Below are 17,615 nucleotides of genomic sequence, written 5' to 3' on the forward strand. Positions count from 1 at the left end.
CCCCACAATTATCTGTGACCCTCCCACAGGTATCTCCGCTCTGCTCACAGCCCACCAAGTTCTTTAAAGAAGCGCCTCTCAATATAGGCCCTTCATTTCAAGCAAACCCAGAAGATGAAAACTTGTCCTTGGCATAATTAAAGGGATGGTTCTATACGTCATAGAGAGTTTATTTCACATCATGCAGAACAGTAGTAAGTAAACTACAGCCCGCAGGCCCATGGCCTGTTTTTGTAAATGAGAGTTTACTGGCACACAGCCACACACGTTCGCTTATGTATTATTTATGGCTGCTTCCTGCTACAACAACAGAGTTGAGTTGCCATGACAGAGACCCTATGGCGCACAAAGTTAAAAATATTTATAATGTGGCCCTTTAAGAAAAACTGTGCTTACCCTTGATTCATAATAAGCCCCCACAGGACGTTTTTTAAAAAAAGACAATTTAACTTACAACTATAAACAGTCACAACTATTATATAAAACAAGGCATAATGCAAGTAAGGTGCTTCTGAAATTTTCTACTCATGTAAACTGGGGCCCTGACTCCCAGGTACTTACAGCTCTTTGAGATTCTTCATCTTCACAAAGGCATCGAACTGGATCGATCTGATAGCATTCTCTCCAAGGTTCCTGCAAAAGAGCACTCTTTACTTACGCGGAGCAGGCCGGTACCCTTGCAGTCAGCCCGTGTGTGAGCCGGAGGCTCAGGGACTTTTCAGGACAGCCCTGGTCTTACGCCGGGAACCCCAGGTACTAGGCAGACCCCCGAATGCCACTGTCAAGGGCTGCCGTGTTACATATGCTGGCACTAGCACACGGAGTGGCTCTGGAACCAAGCCAGCCTGAAGGGCAGCGTCAAAACTAGGTTAAGGCCGGTTTAGCAAGTCAACATGCAAACCTTTCCCCACAGAATTCAAGTCAAACTTGACTCAAGGACAAGATAAAGGAAGAATCAAGTACGAGAGGCATCCGCCTTGGATGGTGACAACACAAACAGCTCAGTGCTGGTTCCCTCCTCCTCATCCAGGCTCTGAGCGACCACAGCAGGAGAAAACCTCCCAGCGAAGCCCAACAAATTTAAGCTGCTTGAGAGGAGGGACTAGTCTGGCCCAAAATAACGCACCGGCTCGGGATGGGAAGGTAACCAGGGGCCAGTGCCATGGTGAGGCCCGGTGGGTGGCAGGGCTTTATCCAAACACCAACTGCACTAATTGGGAGCTCACCAACTGGCCATATGTTCTGTAACTGTTCCTGTCATAGGCGAAATAAAGGCCAAAGTTGAAGCTGCCTTATAATGAGAAGGAAGCAGCTGGAGTTTCCAAATCGCCTGTTTCTCGGTTTACAAAGATGTGATTAAATTGCTAGCAGACTTCCCCGCGGCCACGTTTGGCAGGCCTGGGCTCAGGGAAGGTCTGACAAGATACTCACAGGTGCTCCAGGCCTTCCAGCCCTGAGAACGCTCTCTTAGCCACAGACTTGATCTTGTTTCCAAATAGAGTCCTGCAGGTTCCCAACATCCAAAAACGGGAGGGGGGTTGGGGAGAGCGGGGAGAGACAGGGAGGGTTGGGAGAAAGAGAACACACAATTAGGGGAGTGCTATCTGATAAGTCTGTCCAGTGAGAGGCAGGTGGAAATCTGACCTGCGCTGAGCTTACAGGTCTGAAGTATGCAGGCCTTCCCCTTTCTGAAATGAAATACTTTTATCTTTATTAGAATTTAACAGTGATGACAGGTTGGAATTGCAGGCACTGTCTCGCCTAAAAAAGGCCCCTTGCGATGTTAAGTGGAAATCACCTTGTCCAGTCCCGGCTGTCTCTCTCCAAGGACCACCCAAGGTGGGGGTGGGGTTGACATTTAGCAATGGCCTCACAGGAGGGGGAACAATCACTGTGTCAGCGCGAGGAAGCACACTTAGGGGAGGTAATGGAAATTCCAGGACCAAAAACTACCCCCCCTTCTGGAAACTGTATTCTGGGCATAAAGGTTCAAAGGCAGCAAGCAGAGGGCAGGGACACGGGGGTCCCCGGAGATGGCTCCCGGGCTCTTACACCTGAGGCAGCTCCACAGGGGACTGCAACCCCCACCCACGGGCACACCGCTTATGGCCTGCAGGTCACAGTGCTTCAGCCTCTTTCGCAAGAACCCGATTGTCTGTCGATGATGCCGTGGGTCCAGGCTGATTAAACCCCAGACACACATGTCCTCAAACCTCCTGGGTTAGCTGCTGCCGCATCCCTGGGCCGCCACCCACGAAGGTCCTGCTTTAGGCAATTCTAATCCCAACCTGAGCAGTAACCGTGCATTTTCCTTAGGAACCAAAATCGGCCTTACCCCCACCCCGTCACCCCCGCAATACACAAGAAGCAGTGCTTCTTCCTCTGGGCTGTGTGATCCAAAGCAACGTTGTTTCTGGACCAGGTGGGGGCGAGGAGTGGCACGTAAAGTATGACGGACACTGGGAATGAAAAGAAGCCAGGTCTCAGTTTTCCCTCCTCTTCAGGTACTTGAGGAGAGGCGGCCAGGGTGCTGCCTCCAACTCCCATGAGCACAGGAAACCTCCAACGAGCACCCAGAGAAAATGCTGTCAGTCAGCTCCGGGGGCTCCAGCGCCCACCAGGGTTCTCTGCAGGGTTTGTTCAAAATGTGGACTGCTGGGAGCCAACTCCTGGGGAACCTCAGAATGCCCAGGTCTGGGACAGGGACTCCTGGGCAACAGGTGTAGGACGTTATGGCAGAAGCCTTGGAGAAAGCCAGTCTGGTCCAGCCCCTCAGAGCAAGGATGGGGAGCGGGGAGGACTCCTCATCCGAGAATCAAGAGAAAGATTTCAAGTAATGGCCAGCTCTACCTTCAGACCTACATTAAGATTAGGGCCCATGAGAACAAAACAGTGAGCACCAGACCCTCCTCCCTGCTGAAGGGAAATGTGAGCTTTGGAGAATTTCAACGATGGCAAAGCCCAGCTTAAATGTTAGCTGCAAAGGGCCCCTGGACGATCTCCACAAATTCCCAGCTTCAGGAAGACGGGTCAAATGTAGACCTGACCCAATCAACACCAGGAGCCGCAGAAGGAGGTGCTCTCTCAACCTGCTCCTGGGGTACCCCAAGCCCGCATGGCCACTTCTGGGGCAACCACACCAGAGGGCCTCCCGATGCCCCCACTTCATCAGGAACAGGCTCCCTCTCTCGGGCCCTCCAATGCAGCAGCCCCCACCAGTAACTCTGAGTTCAGCCTCCAGACAAAGCCAGCTCTGTTTCCTGCCTCGGGAGGCTGAAGGGGCACAGAGGCCAGAGACCCCTTGCCTTTTCTTTCTCTTGTAGGCAGTCTGCATGGATGTGAAAACAATCTCATCCTGAAAGGGTTTCCACAGCCTCTCTCAATCTGAAGCTTTTATTTGAAAACAAATAAACCAGACACACAGATACCGTGCTAGCTTGGGCTCCCCAACCACAGAACGGGCTGAACAAATAACGGCACACGAGGCCCTGAGACTCAGAGCTTCCAGAATGCTGCCAACTTCTCACTCAGCTCCCCAGGCCGGGGCCCTGCGTCCTCTAGGTCCTAGTAAAATGTATCCAACTGTGTAGCGCGATCTCCCGTGAACTAGATCTAGCAAAAAGCTATGCTTTATTTCATCCATTAAATATTAATCACACTGACCCCTTTTACAAGGAGGGCAGACTGTTATTTCTAATGGTGACAATAGCAATAAAACAGATTCTCAAATTCTCAATTACGTGGGGGCTCGTCATGGTGTTTGTGATTAAAATCGGTCCTTATATTCCCGCAGCAGACATCCAGGGCCGGGGCTGGAGGCTGGGGACGGAGACAGTTCCAATAAAAGGCTGCTGTGCAGAGAAAGAAGAGCTGAACTGCCGACCAGAAGGGTGCTCACTCTGTCCCACAGGGACAACTGAGACTTGCCCGTCTCAGATCCACGGCTCCCGGAGAAGGGACAGCTGGCTGGAACTTGCCACACCACCCACTCAGAGCAAATCCTCTCATGAATCCCCCGGCCAGCCCAGGCAAAGGCTCCCAAAGGTCTTTGGGATCTTGCTGAAGCCATGCTGCAGACTGGGGAGTGCTCGTCTGCTGGGAGCAGCCCCCCCCCCCCCCCCCCCGCCCACAGTATCACTGAGACTGGTGGGGCAGTCATCCTCCCTGCTGGGGGCAGCACCCACCTGGGCCCACTCCACGCCACAGGAAGCCAGAGGCCTGGCCCCATAATCCAATTCTGCCTATGCCCCCGTTCATGCATGTCCCCCCCCCCCCGTGCCATTCAACCCCCCTTTCCGAGGAATGTCATGGAGAGGGCTGGAACCCTGGGGGAAGAACGGGCATCACTCACTGTACATAAGAGACTAAATCTCCTCTCTGCCCCTAGTCTGTGCTCTAGAAGTTCTCTCTTCCGTCCTCACAAGGATGACACCCTGCAGGCCCCCAGCAGGGGCCCATAAATATTCAGGAAGGGGGTCATGGTGGGTGAGTATAATAATCCCAGGCAAACTAGGGAGAAAGGCACTCGCAAGAGTCAGGAACATTTTGGCCTTGCCGAGAAGCTCCAGTTTGAAGATACGTGTGTTCAGAACCACAAAATTAAGGGCAAGGCAACACGAATCCAATCTGCATAGTGGAAGCCTTTTACGGTTCTGCCTCTTACTCATTCCTTTCTTAGAAAATATTTAAGATCTGGCTTCTTGAATGGCAGGAAGGACCCTGGGTTCTGTGTAACTGAGTGAAGGCCAGAGTTCCTCCCCTCCCGTTCTAAGGGGATCCCTGAACACCACCCCTCGAGTGCTTCACAGGCAAGCCCGTACCAGGTCACAGGGACTCAGAGCACTGATGGCAGCACACATGATGAATGTTCCTGTGACACGACAGCTCTAGAGGGGCAGCCCTTCTCTATGCTAACACGTTCCCCACTTCTAACGAATCCCAACAGACTTGCCACCAGGCCACTCAGATGAGGCAATGTGGTGTCATGGCCGCGTCTCCCAGCCACGACCATGCCAAGGAGTCCCCAGGCAGTGCTCTGAGGAGACTGAGTGGGGAGGAGCCTCCTTCCTTCCTTCCTTCCTTCCTCCCTCCCTCCCTCCTTTCCTCCCTCCCTCCCTCCCTCCTTTCCTCCCTCCCTCCCTCCCTCCCTCCTTCCCTCCCTCCCCCCTCCACAATGTTTACTCAACACCTTCCATATGCCACGAACCAGAACTGTGCACCAGGATCACAGGAAAGCATTTGCTTTTCTTTCTCCCTTTTAACGTGGAAGATTTCACACCTTCACAGGCCGACAGAAGAATGTCATGAGCCCCACGTGCCCGTCACACAGCTGCAGTCACCACTCAGTCGAGCCCGTCTACCCACTTCCCGTTCCCCAGCCCAGCAGGTGACTGGGAACCAAACCATAGGCATCACACGCTTTTTTTTAATCCAAGAAGAAGAGGATTCTTCTTCATCTTGGCAACATAACCACCATACCGTCACACCTAACAACTGACTGCATACATTTCATCATCTGAAGGAATTATTATTATTGTTCCAATTCCCCCCAGTTTTGTGCATCTCTCCATTTTTTTGAAACAGGTACAAAGCCTCCAGCCCCAAGATTCTGATCAGTGGAAGGGGCCGGAGGGCGGGGGGAGCAGGGACAGTGGTGGCTGGAGACTGTGTTATAACAAGCTCTCTTGAGTCTCAGCACCAGGTCGGTAGGAAGCCACTGCTTTTGGGATACCCGTTCGCACAGCACAGCACAAACGAGCAATGCAGGGGCTTGTGCTAATTTCTTGGGACTTTGGAAGGAATTGCCCCAGGCTAAGCATGAGCATGGTTTATGCAGAACCAAAAGCCCTGGCACTTCGCCAGGGCCAGCCATCCCTCACAGGGGGAGGAAGAGCCTCCTGGAAGCCATGACACCCAAGAGCGGCTCCAGGTTCCACTGGAGGGACATGCCCTGCGAAGGGCTCAGTGGCACCATCCACTGTCCCCACCTCTCCGTCCATCAGTCATGGCTGAGGAATTGCAGTGCAGAGTGTGCCGAATGGCTGCCCAGGGCCCCACGCCCCACAGCCCAATGCCCAGTTCAAGGCTCCTCGGGGCAGGGCAGACCTCTGACCTGGCGAAAGGGGCCAGGAGGTGAGGGAGGAGGGAGCATGTTTTTAGGGAAGAAGAGGAAAGACTGACAGGCGTTTCTGACTGACATGCCACCAGAATACAGGATGCTCGAGAAGAGACAATCCTCAGAAAGCCCAAAGAGCTGCTTCTTACTCAGAACTCTCAGAGTATAAAAGGTGTGAAGAACCTCCTTTTGCAACACAAATCAAAAACATTAACTGTACAGAAAGCCTCTCCCCACCACAGGCTTTCCTACGCCTCACGCTGCACTGCTGCTTTCAAAATATTTACTTTACCCTCTCCGCGGCTTGCTGTCAGGGACAGGCTCGGGGAGATGGAGCCACTGGTGACTGCCTCCTCTGTCTGGTCTCCTTCAAACCTCCCTCTGAGAGGCTGCTAAGCAGTAATAATTGCTCCAATCCCCATTCCTGTATGTTTCCTTGGGTGGCATCTGCACAAAGTACTGGTGAGACGCAGAGAGAAACAGGGTGGGGCAAGGGACATACAACCCAGGGTTTGGGGCCACTCAGGCAAATCCTGACCCTGCCGCCTACCAGATGTGTGGTCGTGGGCATAATCCCTTCAGCTCTGCTTCCTCCACTGCAATGAGGCTGCACAGTGGAGCCTGCCCTCCCAAGACTGTCAGAGACGACACGCATGAGCATGTGCGTGCACCTCAGAGAATAACTGTCAAGTTCTAGGAGCTTTAGAAAAACAAAACAAAAACACCAGAAGCCTTGAATAAAAACTAGCTACTATATTACCCTTGGTAAACGATTGTTTCTGTTTAAGATTATGATCAACAACAAAAATACTGACCGAAGACTCAAAACCTTCAAGAGTTACGTGGCTTTAGACATTTCACACAATTTTTAGAAATTGAGTAAGACTCCTTTGTGCAAAGAACAACAAAAAAATTGTCTGTTTTCATGTCGGTCATGAACTAAGTGGGAGAAGATCCGACAGGCCTCCAGACACCCGGTCTTCAGCCTTAAAGAAACCAACGCCCAGGGCCATGGTCACACCACTGACCAGCGGGTGGCTGGGTGTCTCTCCTGCTCTCTGATCTAGATTTTTCTTCCCAAATAAAAGAAGATAAAACGAGCTCCCCAGAACTTCAAATGTGAGATACTTACAGCTTGCTGAGGTTGTCAAGCCCCGAAAAAGCGCCACTGGTGTCTTCTATTGTGCCCGAAATCTCATTGTAGTCCAGATCCCTGGGGAGAAGACAGACAGAAAGCTCACCATCCAGTGTGAGTTCTCAACTGATTCTTCAACATGAACTGGGGGGACAGATGGACACCGTCTGCCACCGTGAAGCTCAAACATCTAGGCGTCCAGCTGTGATGCACGATCACAGAAGCGCGCCCACTGAGCCACGGGGAGCTCAGGGCTGCACACACTGCAGTGCAGCCTGGTTTCCTCAGCCTGCCCACAAAGCTGACACATGCTACGAGCAAGCAGCTAGCCCAGCTCCACCTTGCTGTTCCTGTCAGCCAAGACAGAGCCCCAGGGGATGGAGAGTGTGCAAACAGCACATGGGAAAGCCTTGTTTGTATTCCACCCCTAAAGAGTGGACATCTAGCCACTGGCACTGAGAATCAGCCAGAAAGGTTCCACAGGCTCCCATCTGCTCTCACATCAACTAGAGTCCCATTCCTGGACTTGGCCGAGAACCTGCAGAGGGCAGGTGGAGAAAAAGGATAGGATGGCGAGGAAAGGGGCTCCAGCATGGGGCCTTCCCAGGGGCCAGTTCCATGCTGGGAGGTGGGTTTGGAGCCTGCAGCCCCCTCCTTTGCGCAGGGCCTGCAGAGGCCCTGCATCTGAGCCAGGAACGACATGTGGGTGCCGAGTCAGACTTGTGACCCATTAGCCAGAATGAGAGGATGAGGCCAGCACTTCAGCCAAGTCTCCTCAATGATGCAAATCACAAGGAAGCTCAGCTTCCTCCCTCAGCTTCTAAGGGCAGGTCCCACGGGGGACCAGGCCCCCATTCTGCCATGGTCAGCCCTCCCCTAGGTTCTCGGTTCCTACACTTTCCTCTCCGAGCCCTTGCAGACATGGGCCAGAGAAAGCAGGCAGGGAGTTCCGACCGCCAAGTGAAATGCTTGCTCTGCCCTTTACTTTACAGCAGGAAGCTCAAAGGGCCCAGACTCTGCTGCTGGAAGGGGCTTCTTTCACACGGTTCCTCCCTATTATCTTCATACTGAAAAACCCGGGACTCGGGGCTGTGGCTTTGTGTGCCTGTCTCCTTGCTCCCAGCCCTGGCTGCAGAGCTTTCCTCTTCTTTCTGGCCTGCTCAGCCTGAATGTTCCCAGCCTTGTTATTTCGGCCTTGCAAGGGCTGGAAGGCTGACCTCAGCTTGAATAGCCTGCGTCCGGCTCTTTCACACTCCCCAACAATAGCTGGGGATCAAAGCCCTCCACCAGGTGCAAGTGCAAAGGCCTTCCTCCCTCCAGAACGGGGACAGGCCCAGTCTCTGCAGAGGGGCACCCCTGGAAAGGAGGCCACAGAACCCCGCCACTGCTGAAAACCAAACGCTTCTCTTTGGAGACTTTATTCCAATAGCTGCCTGGAAGTTCTCTGAAGCCAACAAGTGAAAAATTTAAGCCCCCAAAAGCATCCTGCAGCAATTTCTGGCAACTCCAGCTAATTAGGAACTTAAAGGAAAATGTCATTATCGACTCCATTTTGTTCATTCTGTTAAATGACCCCTACTGAGGCTCAAGGAAAAACACAGGGTTCTCTAACCACCTGTCTTGGAAAAGGGGCATTGTGGACACGGTATGCTGAAGACGAGTAAATGGTACCCCAAGAGACGAACTCAGCATTCCCTTCCGTTGGACAGAAAACATTTGGGGCTTAAAAATGAAAGTTGCAGAGAGAAGACTGAAGCCTGGAAAGGCTGACCCCATGGCTACCGTCCTGGAGGCTACTCCAGCACTCACTCGGGCAGCTTTCCCCAACAACAGGGCCCAGCATCCTGCAAGCATTTGACAACAAGTGGTTTTCGAGTCGTCGTCCCTCTACAGGCACCATCCTGGGAGAGTGAGGGACACTTTTCTGCTCAACCAGTTCTTTTTCAGTTGATTATATAAAAGTTTGAGACCCTGCACACATAACAGTCAGCCTTGGATCCAATTTTGACTCACAGCCAATGAGAAGGGACTTCAGCAATTCAGCAAAGCAGCTGGTTTGCTCCCTCCCGCCCTCTTAGCCGGGGACCCCTTCATTCTGTCAACGCCACAGTGACAGACATACAAGACACGCAGGTTTCTGAGTCCCCTAAAGGCGCCTTCTGCGATGTGGCTGATGGAATTGTGGCTGAGGCGCAGGACGCTCAAGCTGCTCAGGTCGGCCAGGCTCTCCTCGTCCAGCCGGGTGAGATTGTTGAAGGACAGAATCCTGAGGAAGGGGCAGAGGAAGCAAATGTCACCATCGGGTCACAAGGGACTGCCCTCCCCTGTCCTCTCCTGAACAGCAAGGCACGCTCAGCCAGGTCTCGGTGGGAAGGGACACACCCACAAAACCCCAAGGCAACAGTGGTCGGGCAGCTAGTCACCCATCAGGGCCCAACACCCAGTTTGACTCTGGAATGTTCGTGGACGTCACGGAGCCCAGGAGGTGTGAGAAACTGGGAGGAGTGCACGAGGCCACACAGCTCAAGAACTCTCCCAGCTCCAGCCCTTCATGCTGGTGCTTGTGGCCCGTTCTGATCCAGGTGATGAAGGGCTTCTCACGGCCATGGCCGCAACTCTGGACAGGACCCCAGCGGGTGCTCAGTGAGCAGGGCGGCCCAGTCAGACTCTGACATTGGCCAGCAGGGGGCACCACTAGCCACCACCTGGAACAAGCCTTCCTCACAGAACTTCACGCCTCACCTGGGCAGTGCCCACCTGACCAGTCTCCCATCCAGACTTGCTCCCATCCAAGACAGTCTCTAAGCATGACCCCCCCACTGCAAGCAGGGCAGGGTATGTGCACCCAAATCATACACCTTCCCCAAGCGTCAGTATCAAACCTTCCTCTTCCCAGCATGCCTCCTGCCCCTGCACGGCCCTGGGCTGCTTATGTGGCATGTCAGTCATCTATCATTGAAAAATGGGAAATTTGGTCTGGGGTAGGAATATGGAAAATAAATGTGAGAAGATTAATGAGTTTTTAAAGGCAGCAGGGAGTAACATTCGTTCCCTCCTGGAGAAATAAGTCATGGTGTCTGTCAGTCGCAAAGACCTGGCAGGGGATCAAAATTACATCCTCACCTGCAATTAAAGAATTTAGCTTGAAGGAGGGGCGGGAAACATGCTGGAAAGCAGTCCTAAGCCTGGCTCCGAGGTTACCTAGATGTCAGGCAAACTGCTAGGCTGCTGAGGGCACACTCTGTGACCTTCTCTGCCCGTCTAGAGGGCAGAGGACAGCTCCGCAGTGCCCACCAGCTGGGAGGGGCCCAGGAAGCATGCCTTTCATCACCGCCACCTCAACAGCAGGGGCACGCACCCCTTCAGTGATTCAGAGGACCACCCCTCACCTTAGCAGTTGGACTGGCTTGGGTTTGGGGGACTTAGAACACCCCTCCTGCTTCCCCACAGCTCCCAGGCCTGGACAACAGAAAACCATGGGTCCTGGGAGTTCCCTAGTGGGTCACAGCCCCGGCAAAGCAAAGAGCCTGTCAGAAGTCACTGAATACCATGTGAGAATATTGTGCAACTGCCCTGCCCTGAAGGGTCCGGAAGCTAAACCCAAAAGGTGAACACTAACACGTATACATTCACAAAATCCAAGGAAAGTGAGCAAAAGTAAAGAGGTAGGCCTGTTGATTTGTGCGTTAGGGAATGATGGATTCCCTGAATATAAATTCCAATCAGTGTGGGGTATAGGGGGGGAGGAGAGGTGCAAGGGGGAAAACACGGAAGCACAGATAAAAACACCAGCTGCAAGACTCAATATTAACTTTAAACATCCCCCTAAGTTTGCCTGGTGAGGTCAAGAGAGAAAGAGACACAAGACGGACAGAAGCCTGGCACTCAGAACAACTGTTCGCTTCCGTGGGTGAATCTCTTCCTACAGTCAAGTCTACAAAAAAGAAAACCCAACCAAACCCTCTTTAAAAAAAAAAAAGAAAGAAAGAAAGAAAAGAAACATAATGGACTAAAGTAGAATTAAGAAACCTTGAACATATTAAACTGAAATAACATACACACTGAGAATACACTAGTTTCCTCCAAACAACCAATCTTGTAGACATGGGACAGAAACACGGGGACGTGGGTATGTCCATCGAGTCTCTGGCTGCTGTCATTACCACTCCCCACCTAACGTGCAGACAGCCAAAGCCAGCCCCTCCCAGAGAGTCTGTCCCACCTTCTTAGCCACCTTGGGCACCAGCTTAGATCCCAGCCCCAGCCTGGGAGCCCTGTCTGGGAGTCTCCCGAAGGAATGAGGGAGGTGTGCATCCTTAAGTGAAGTGTAATCACACAGTCACAGGAGCACAGGAGCCTCCCGGCAGACCAGGGACTGCTAAGGGGGAGGGGAGGAGCAAGTGCCAGGACCATGGGTCTCAGGCAGAGATGCAGACACTGCCAGGCACGTACCGTGTTTCCCCGAAAATAAGACCGGGTCTTATATTAATTTTTACTCCAAAAGACACATTAGGGTTTATGTTCAGGGAATGTCATCCTAAAAATCCAGGCTAGGGCTTATTTTCCGGTAAGGTCGTATTTTGGGGGAAACACGGTCAATTCTCTCGGTGTCAGGGTTTTGGGGTGTCGTCAGCTCTCAGGTTCACTGTCCTTTCTATGCTTGAGCCCAAATGACCCTTCACTAAAGAAGTCTGTGTTACTCGTAGCCATTGATGTACAACAGCTCTCACAGCTGCAAGGGGAACACTTCTGTGGCTGCCCTCCCTCCGCAGGCTGGCCGGGCTGAGCAGAGCAGAGCAGAGCACTCCACGCAGGGCCTTTCACCGCCCAGGGAGGCCTCAGGGCCGAAGGCTCCGCAGGGTCCTAGGGCTGCCCCTGGAGCCCTTGCTGACCTGGAATCGGGGTGCAGAGGGGATTAGGAAGGAGTCACTGTGAGATCACTGAGGGGCTAGGCTTCGGGGTCCTGCTCTGCGCCTGGTCACTGGGCTCTGTCTTCCCTCAAACAGGCCACTGCAGGGCTCTGAGCCCCTCCCCACCTGAGTCGCCCAACGTCCATTTTGAGCTGTGCCAGGCCTAGGGCTTCCTGGGCACTGGAGCGTCACCCACAGGCAGTGTCTCTAAATGGCACACAGCAAAGCCAGGGGCCACTCACAACTCATGCAGCTTCTGGCAGAAGCTCCAGCCGTCACGGCTGATACGGGAGATGGAGTTGTTGCTGAGGTGGAGCTGGTGCAGCGCCGTGAGGCCGTAGAGCGAGCCGCTGTTCACTTCCACCAGGCTGTTGTACTCCAGATGCCTGCAATGACAAGCACAGGCAGGATGACGATGGCACGTCCCCGAGCCACGCCTTCATCCACTGCACACACAGCAAGTGAGCAGCCACTGGGGAGCAGACACTGGTCAGCACCAAGGGTGTAACAACATCGCATGAGGGAACCGTGGCGGGTGCGTGGGTGGGAGCGGGGAGACAGGCAAACCAAACAGATGGACAGAGTTCAGAGGGCGAAGGGAAGCTTCCTGGAAGCAACATTTGTGGCTGAGCACAAGTAAACCAGGCACACAGATGGGCAGAGGAGTTCCAAGCAGAGGGCAGAGTCCACGAAAGGAAGAGAAAGAAGAGAGAAAAGAAGGTAGTTTTCATTATTATCCCCACTTTATACATGAGGAAACTGAGGCTGGGAGAAGCTAGGTAACTTGTCTAAGATTCCACAGCTTGGCATGTAATGAGAGACCAGAATCCAAATCCAGGTTTGGCTAACCACGTGTGGGTGCTGGGACCACTGCGCCAAGAGACGCAGCTTAGGCTCTGGGGTCAGAGTACTTGGATTTCAATCCCAATTTTGCCACTTTGTGGTTGAATGAGCCTGAACATCTAGAAAACGGAGACAACCAAGGGTATCTTCTTCATAGGGCCGTTATGAGAAGGAAATAAGAAAATGCATGTCAAACCTCAGCACCGTGCTGTGAACCTCAGTTCCCACCAAGTTTACTGGTTAAGGGCACTGTCACCCCCTTCTCGACACTGCACATCCTGGCCAAGGATGGCTCCGCCCCACACAACTGACCACTTCAATACAAGTTACTCATTCAAATGTCGCCAGTGTGCAGCATGACTGCTTTGGGCAACATGTGTTTCTTACTGCTACCCACCTCACCTTCTGCCTCTGCTCAAAAAGTAAGCACTAAATTTATCAATAACCTCGAAGGCAACTCATCACCCCCAATTTGTGTAAATTTGTTCAACATAAAAACTGTATGGTATGTGCTAACTCCATTTTTTCTGAGAATTCTCTTTTAATCTCAGTCCACCCAGTACACGACCACCTAGATTTCAAAGTCCAAAATGACAGTTTTAAGGCCGTCAAGTAAAAGTGTTCTTGAATATGTAAAAACAGAGGCACAGCCAAGCAAAAGTGAACAAGGAAGAGAGTAAAAAGCAAAACCAGAGGCTAATGCCCTCTCTGCACAAAGAGAAGGGGGGGGGGGGGGCGTGGATCGGTCAATCACAGAATAGTTGATGGAATGGACATACAACTTTTGTTTTCTGTTTCAGTTGCAAAGATAACTAATAAAAGACAAGAACATACTGACATAACTTGTAGAGACTGGAAGGGAGTGGGGGGGTGTCTCGGACAAGTTAAATCACTGACCATACAGCAAGAAATTTCAAGCTGACAAATAGAGATAGTGGTGTAAGTGTATTAACTTGGAAGTAAGCACCAGCAACACTACAAACAGAAAAACACAGAAGGAGAAATGAGAAGGGACTGTGTCTTGGGAGCAGAACTGGGGGAAAGAGGCAATGGTGGATGGACGCAGTGGGCAACGACTGCTTTTCTTCACAATCTGATTTTATTCAGCTATGAGTATACGTTACTTTTGATTAACAATAAACAAATTCAAATGTTTAAAAGTAAAAGATCAGTAACTGCCTTTTCTGCCCTTCTTTGGCATGCTTTTTTGTTGTTTTACGTTACTCTGGCAGAAAAGCAAGCTCTGCGATTGGACACATCTGGCGGGAAGAACGGTCCCTTGATAAAAGCGGAACATCTGTACCAAGTGGCCTGATTAGCTCACTAAACATAAATAAATGTCCAGGAAGAACTATACATTTTTGGCCCACCTGCACATCAAGGAAGACTGTCAAACCCAAAGCGGGAGAGAAGGAACTTCCTGTAGCGTGTGGGAGAGGGGAGAGGATGTGGGAAGGCAGCCTGCTCACAGTCAGCGAAGGGGGCGGGTGTGGGGGAGTAGAAACGGGGAGGGGGGAACAGCCCCAGCAAACAGGCTCCCTCTTCCATCTTCACTAAGCAACTAACTTGACCAAATCCACTAAGCGCCCCACCCCCATCCGCCCCCAGCAGACTTTCCTAACCTGGGAGGAAAACACCCTTAGATTTGGCAAAGTCCCCAAAAACACTGAGTGAGGCCCGGCTGAAGTCCCGAAGGGAGGGGCTGGCTCCCGCTGAGTCCTAGACGATCCTGGGGCAGGGGCCTGAGTGAACACATGGGTGTGTGACGACGGAGACAGACCACACAGGAGTCCCCGGTGCCCGAGCAAAGCCAGGGCCCCGCCCCAACACCCGCCCACACTTACAGCACGTGCATCCTGGAGAGCCCCCAGAAGGCCCCGTCCGTCAGCTTGCTAATGTTGTTTCGCTGAAGCTTCAGCACCTCCAAACTGTCGAGTCCCTGGAACGTCAGGCCCTCGATCAGCCGAATCCGATTCCGATTGAGGTCCCTAAACAGATGAAGGCGGGTACGTTCAGAGCGTCACCCCCACCACACACGCCCCTACAACCATTCCCACGCACTCCCGCTGGGTTTCCCAGGCAGCAGGGAAACTCCCAGGGAAGAGGTCCCAGTGCAGCCTCTGTGCAGCCAGAGCTCCTGGGCATCTCATGGCAGCTCCTGCCCACGTGCAGGCACTGACCCTGCTAACGAATGAAAGAGGAGGCGTGGCGCTCTCCAGAAGCTGGTTCCCTGTGCTCCTGAATGAGAGAGCGCTCCCATCTCCTCCCAGCATGTCCATGACTCTGCAGACAGGAGGTGGGTATGTATGACTCAGGATACGAAGTTTGGGTGAACTGTTTCTTAGCGCAGCAACAGAAACCCACACGAGGTGCCTCCGCCCAGGAAAGAACTAACCACTGGGTATCAAATGGCAATGATACTTTCACTCGGGCATTAATAGGATCTCTACTGACAAAGAAGTTACTGCCTGTGGGGGATCTAGACACACCATGAAACACACATTTGGCTTCTAGTCCCAGTGTGGGCAAACCTCAGATAACCCAAAGCTTTTGGGAATCTGGGTGGGCTGCATCCATCAAGAACACCGGGGAAAGGGGCGGGGAACACAGGGCTAACCAGAAAGCCCTTGGTTTTCCCCCCAATTCTTCTGCAGTGCCTCATGACCCTGCCCTACACAAAATCTCCTGAACACCAGGAGGAAGAGGGCAGAGCCCAGGGTCTGTCATGGCTGCAGCAGGGGGGCAGGGGGCACAGGCAGAGAGATCACTGAGCACACTCCCTCTTGCTGCCACACTGACCATGAACAATTGTTTCGTTCTGTTTAAACCAAATCTCCAGGATCGGCTTGTTTTCCTGAGAGACACTCTTTGGTACAAAGATGACAGAAAAAAAACGTAACTAACAGTCCATCAGGTTCTGGTAAATGGAGATTTTCTTGAATCCAAACCCTATGCCATTCTTGGAGGGCACTTGTTCTTGGTCATCAAAAAACTAAACAAATAAATCCTTTGTTTAAACAAGAAATAAATAAATCAACTACCTTATACGACTCAGGAGTTGGAGACAACGGCCCATCTCTTGCTGACTACTACCTCTGGCTACACCTAACTTCCCTCAAACTGCTCAAGAAGCACTGGACACCCTAATGTCCATGGCACAGATTTTCTGGGTTCCTTACACACACACACCCCCCGAAACTTCTAAGATCAATAAGGAATCTAACCCAAAGAGCCTAAGCCCTCACCAGGACCAGCAGGATTCCTCATTTCATTCTGGAAAGTTCCAACAAAGACAAGCAGGTAGACCTGCAGTGGATCTTTTCCTCAGCAACCTGAGGCAGCCCGCAGGCACCAGACCCAGCTTCTAATTTGCTTTTATTAGGTGTTGCCATACAGTCATTAATGATAGTTTATGCAGAGCTTGACCAAGGGGGACTGAGGAAGGAGCTGCATTTGGCATGGGGTCCCTGGGGAAATTTGGCCTCCATAAAGTTTGGCTAACCTTAATTAAAGTGCAGGCTTCTATACTCACAGTTGTGTCAACCTAGGTAACTTGAATGCTTTCACAGGAAGCTGCGTGATCCTGTTTTTGCTCAGGCGGAGCGTTAGCAACGACTGTGACAGACCATCAAATGCTCCCGACTCCAAGGTGCCGATCCGGTTGCCTGCCAGGTTGCTGCAATGATTCGGGAGAGAAAATGTAGTGGTCAGGAGGAGGACTTCCTCGTTGTGTTACACACACCCGGCCAAGTTGGGAAAATGAGCTACAACACACCCAGAGAAACACACTTCCAATGAGACCTTTGTCATCCTGAGGCTGCAAAGCCCATCTTTACTCCCCAACGGGGGAGCCAGGGAAACGCAGGGCCACGTCACGACCGTCCACTTGAGACCTGGACGGAAGCCTTTATTCAGCATGGAGCACACTGTGCTTGTGGTGGTGGGTGACCCCGGGAGGGTGGGTGTGAAAGTCAGTTCCCTCCACCGCCAGCCATTCCCACACACCTTCCCTGCCGGTGGGGGCCACCTGCAGGATGCATTCCACAACACCCCACTACCCAAGGGTTAGGGTTCAAAGTTAGTGAGAAAGCCCCAGGAAGCAGAAAGTGAACTGCAAGGCAAGGTCAGGATGGATTTCACAATTTGGGGAAATAGCCTTGAATTTTGAAGTGGGTCTCGTACTACTTATGCCATAAAAGTGCACAAACCAATTCATTGTATTAATTTTAAATGTCTCAAAGAAACACTCTAGTTAAAGAGGCTTACACAGAGTCCCTTAGAAAACAGGCCATACTTCACGGGGACCTCCGCATACAGGATTATGTAAGTATGAGACCCTCCCCTCAAAATATGCTGCAACCCGCAGCTCAGACCTGTGCCGTCTGTTGGGCATAAATGATATCAAATAAGAAAAAAGGGAAGAAAAGACAGAAAAGGGAGGAACACGGTGATGTGCCTCTGAGAAGGTACCTCCAACACCTTTCCTTCCTGCCTCAAATAAATGCTGTTTTTGGAAGCGTAAGTAAAAAGGAGCAAGAATAGAGAGAATTTTCTTCAACAGAAAGGGGAAGGGAAATGTGGTATTTCTGGTCTCTCCATCAGGCAGTAGCCC

At 52.0% G+C, this 17,615-nt stretch overlaps 1 protein-coding gene across 2 annotated transcripts in view; it reads right to left on the reverse strand.

The window, feature by feature from the left end:
- LRIG1 (leucine rich repeats and immunoglobulin like domains 1) overlaps positions 1–17,615 on the reverse strand; it is a 110,922-nt gene that overhangs the window by 17,030 nt on the left and 76,277 nt on the right. For both annotated transcript variants that reach the window (XM_033131663.1, XM_033131662.1), the window contains exons 5-11: positions 16,536–16,679; positions 14,848–14,991; positions 12,403–12,546; positions 9,373–9,516; positions 7,248–7,328; positions 1,432–1,503; positions 562–633 (exon numbers count right to left, since the gene is read on the reverse strand). In XM_033131663.1, the coding sequence (XP_032987554.1) occupies positions 562–633; positions 1,432–1,503; positions 7,248–7,328; positions 9,373–9,516; positions 12,403–12,546; positions 14,848–14,991; positions 16,536–16,679 (801 nt within the window). The remainder of the gene's footprint in view (positions 1–561; positions 634–1,431; positions 1,504–7,247; positions 7,329–9,372; positions 9,517–12,402; positions 12,547–14,847; positions 14,992–16,535; positions 16,680–17,615) is intronic.

This window comes from Rhinolophus ferrumequinum, chromosome 17 (genome assembly GCF_004115265.2).
Source record: "Rhinolophus ferrumequinum isolate MPI-CBG mRhiFer1 chromosome 17, mRhiFer1_v1.p, whole genome shotgun sequence".
NCBI classification, from domain to species: Eukaryota; Metazoa; Chordata; class Mammalia; order Chiroptera; family Rhinolophidae; genus Rhinolophus; species Rhinolophus ferrumequinum.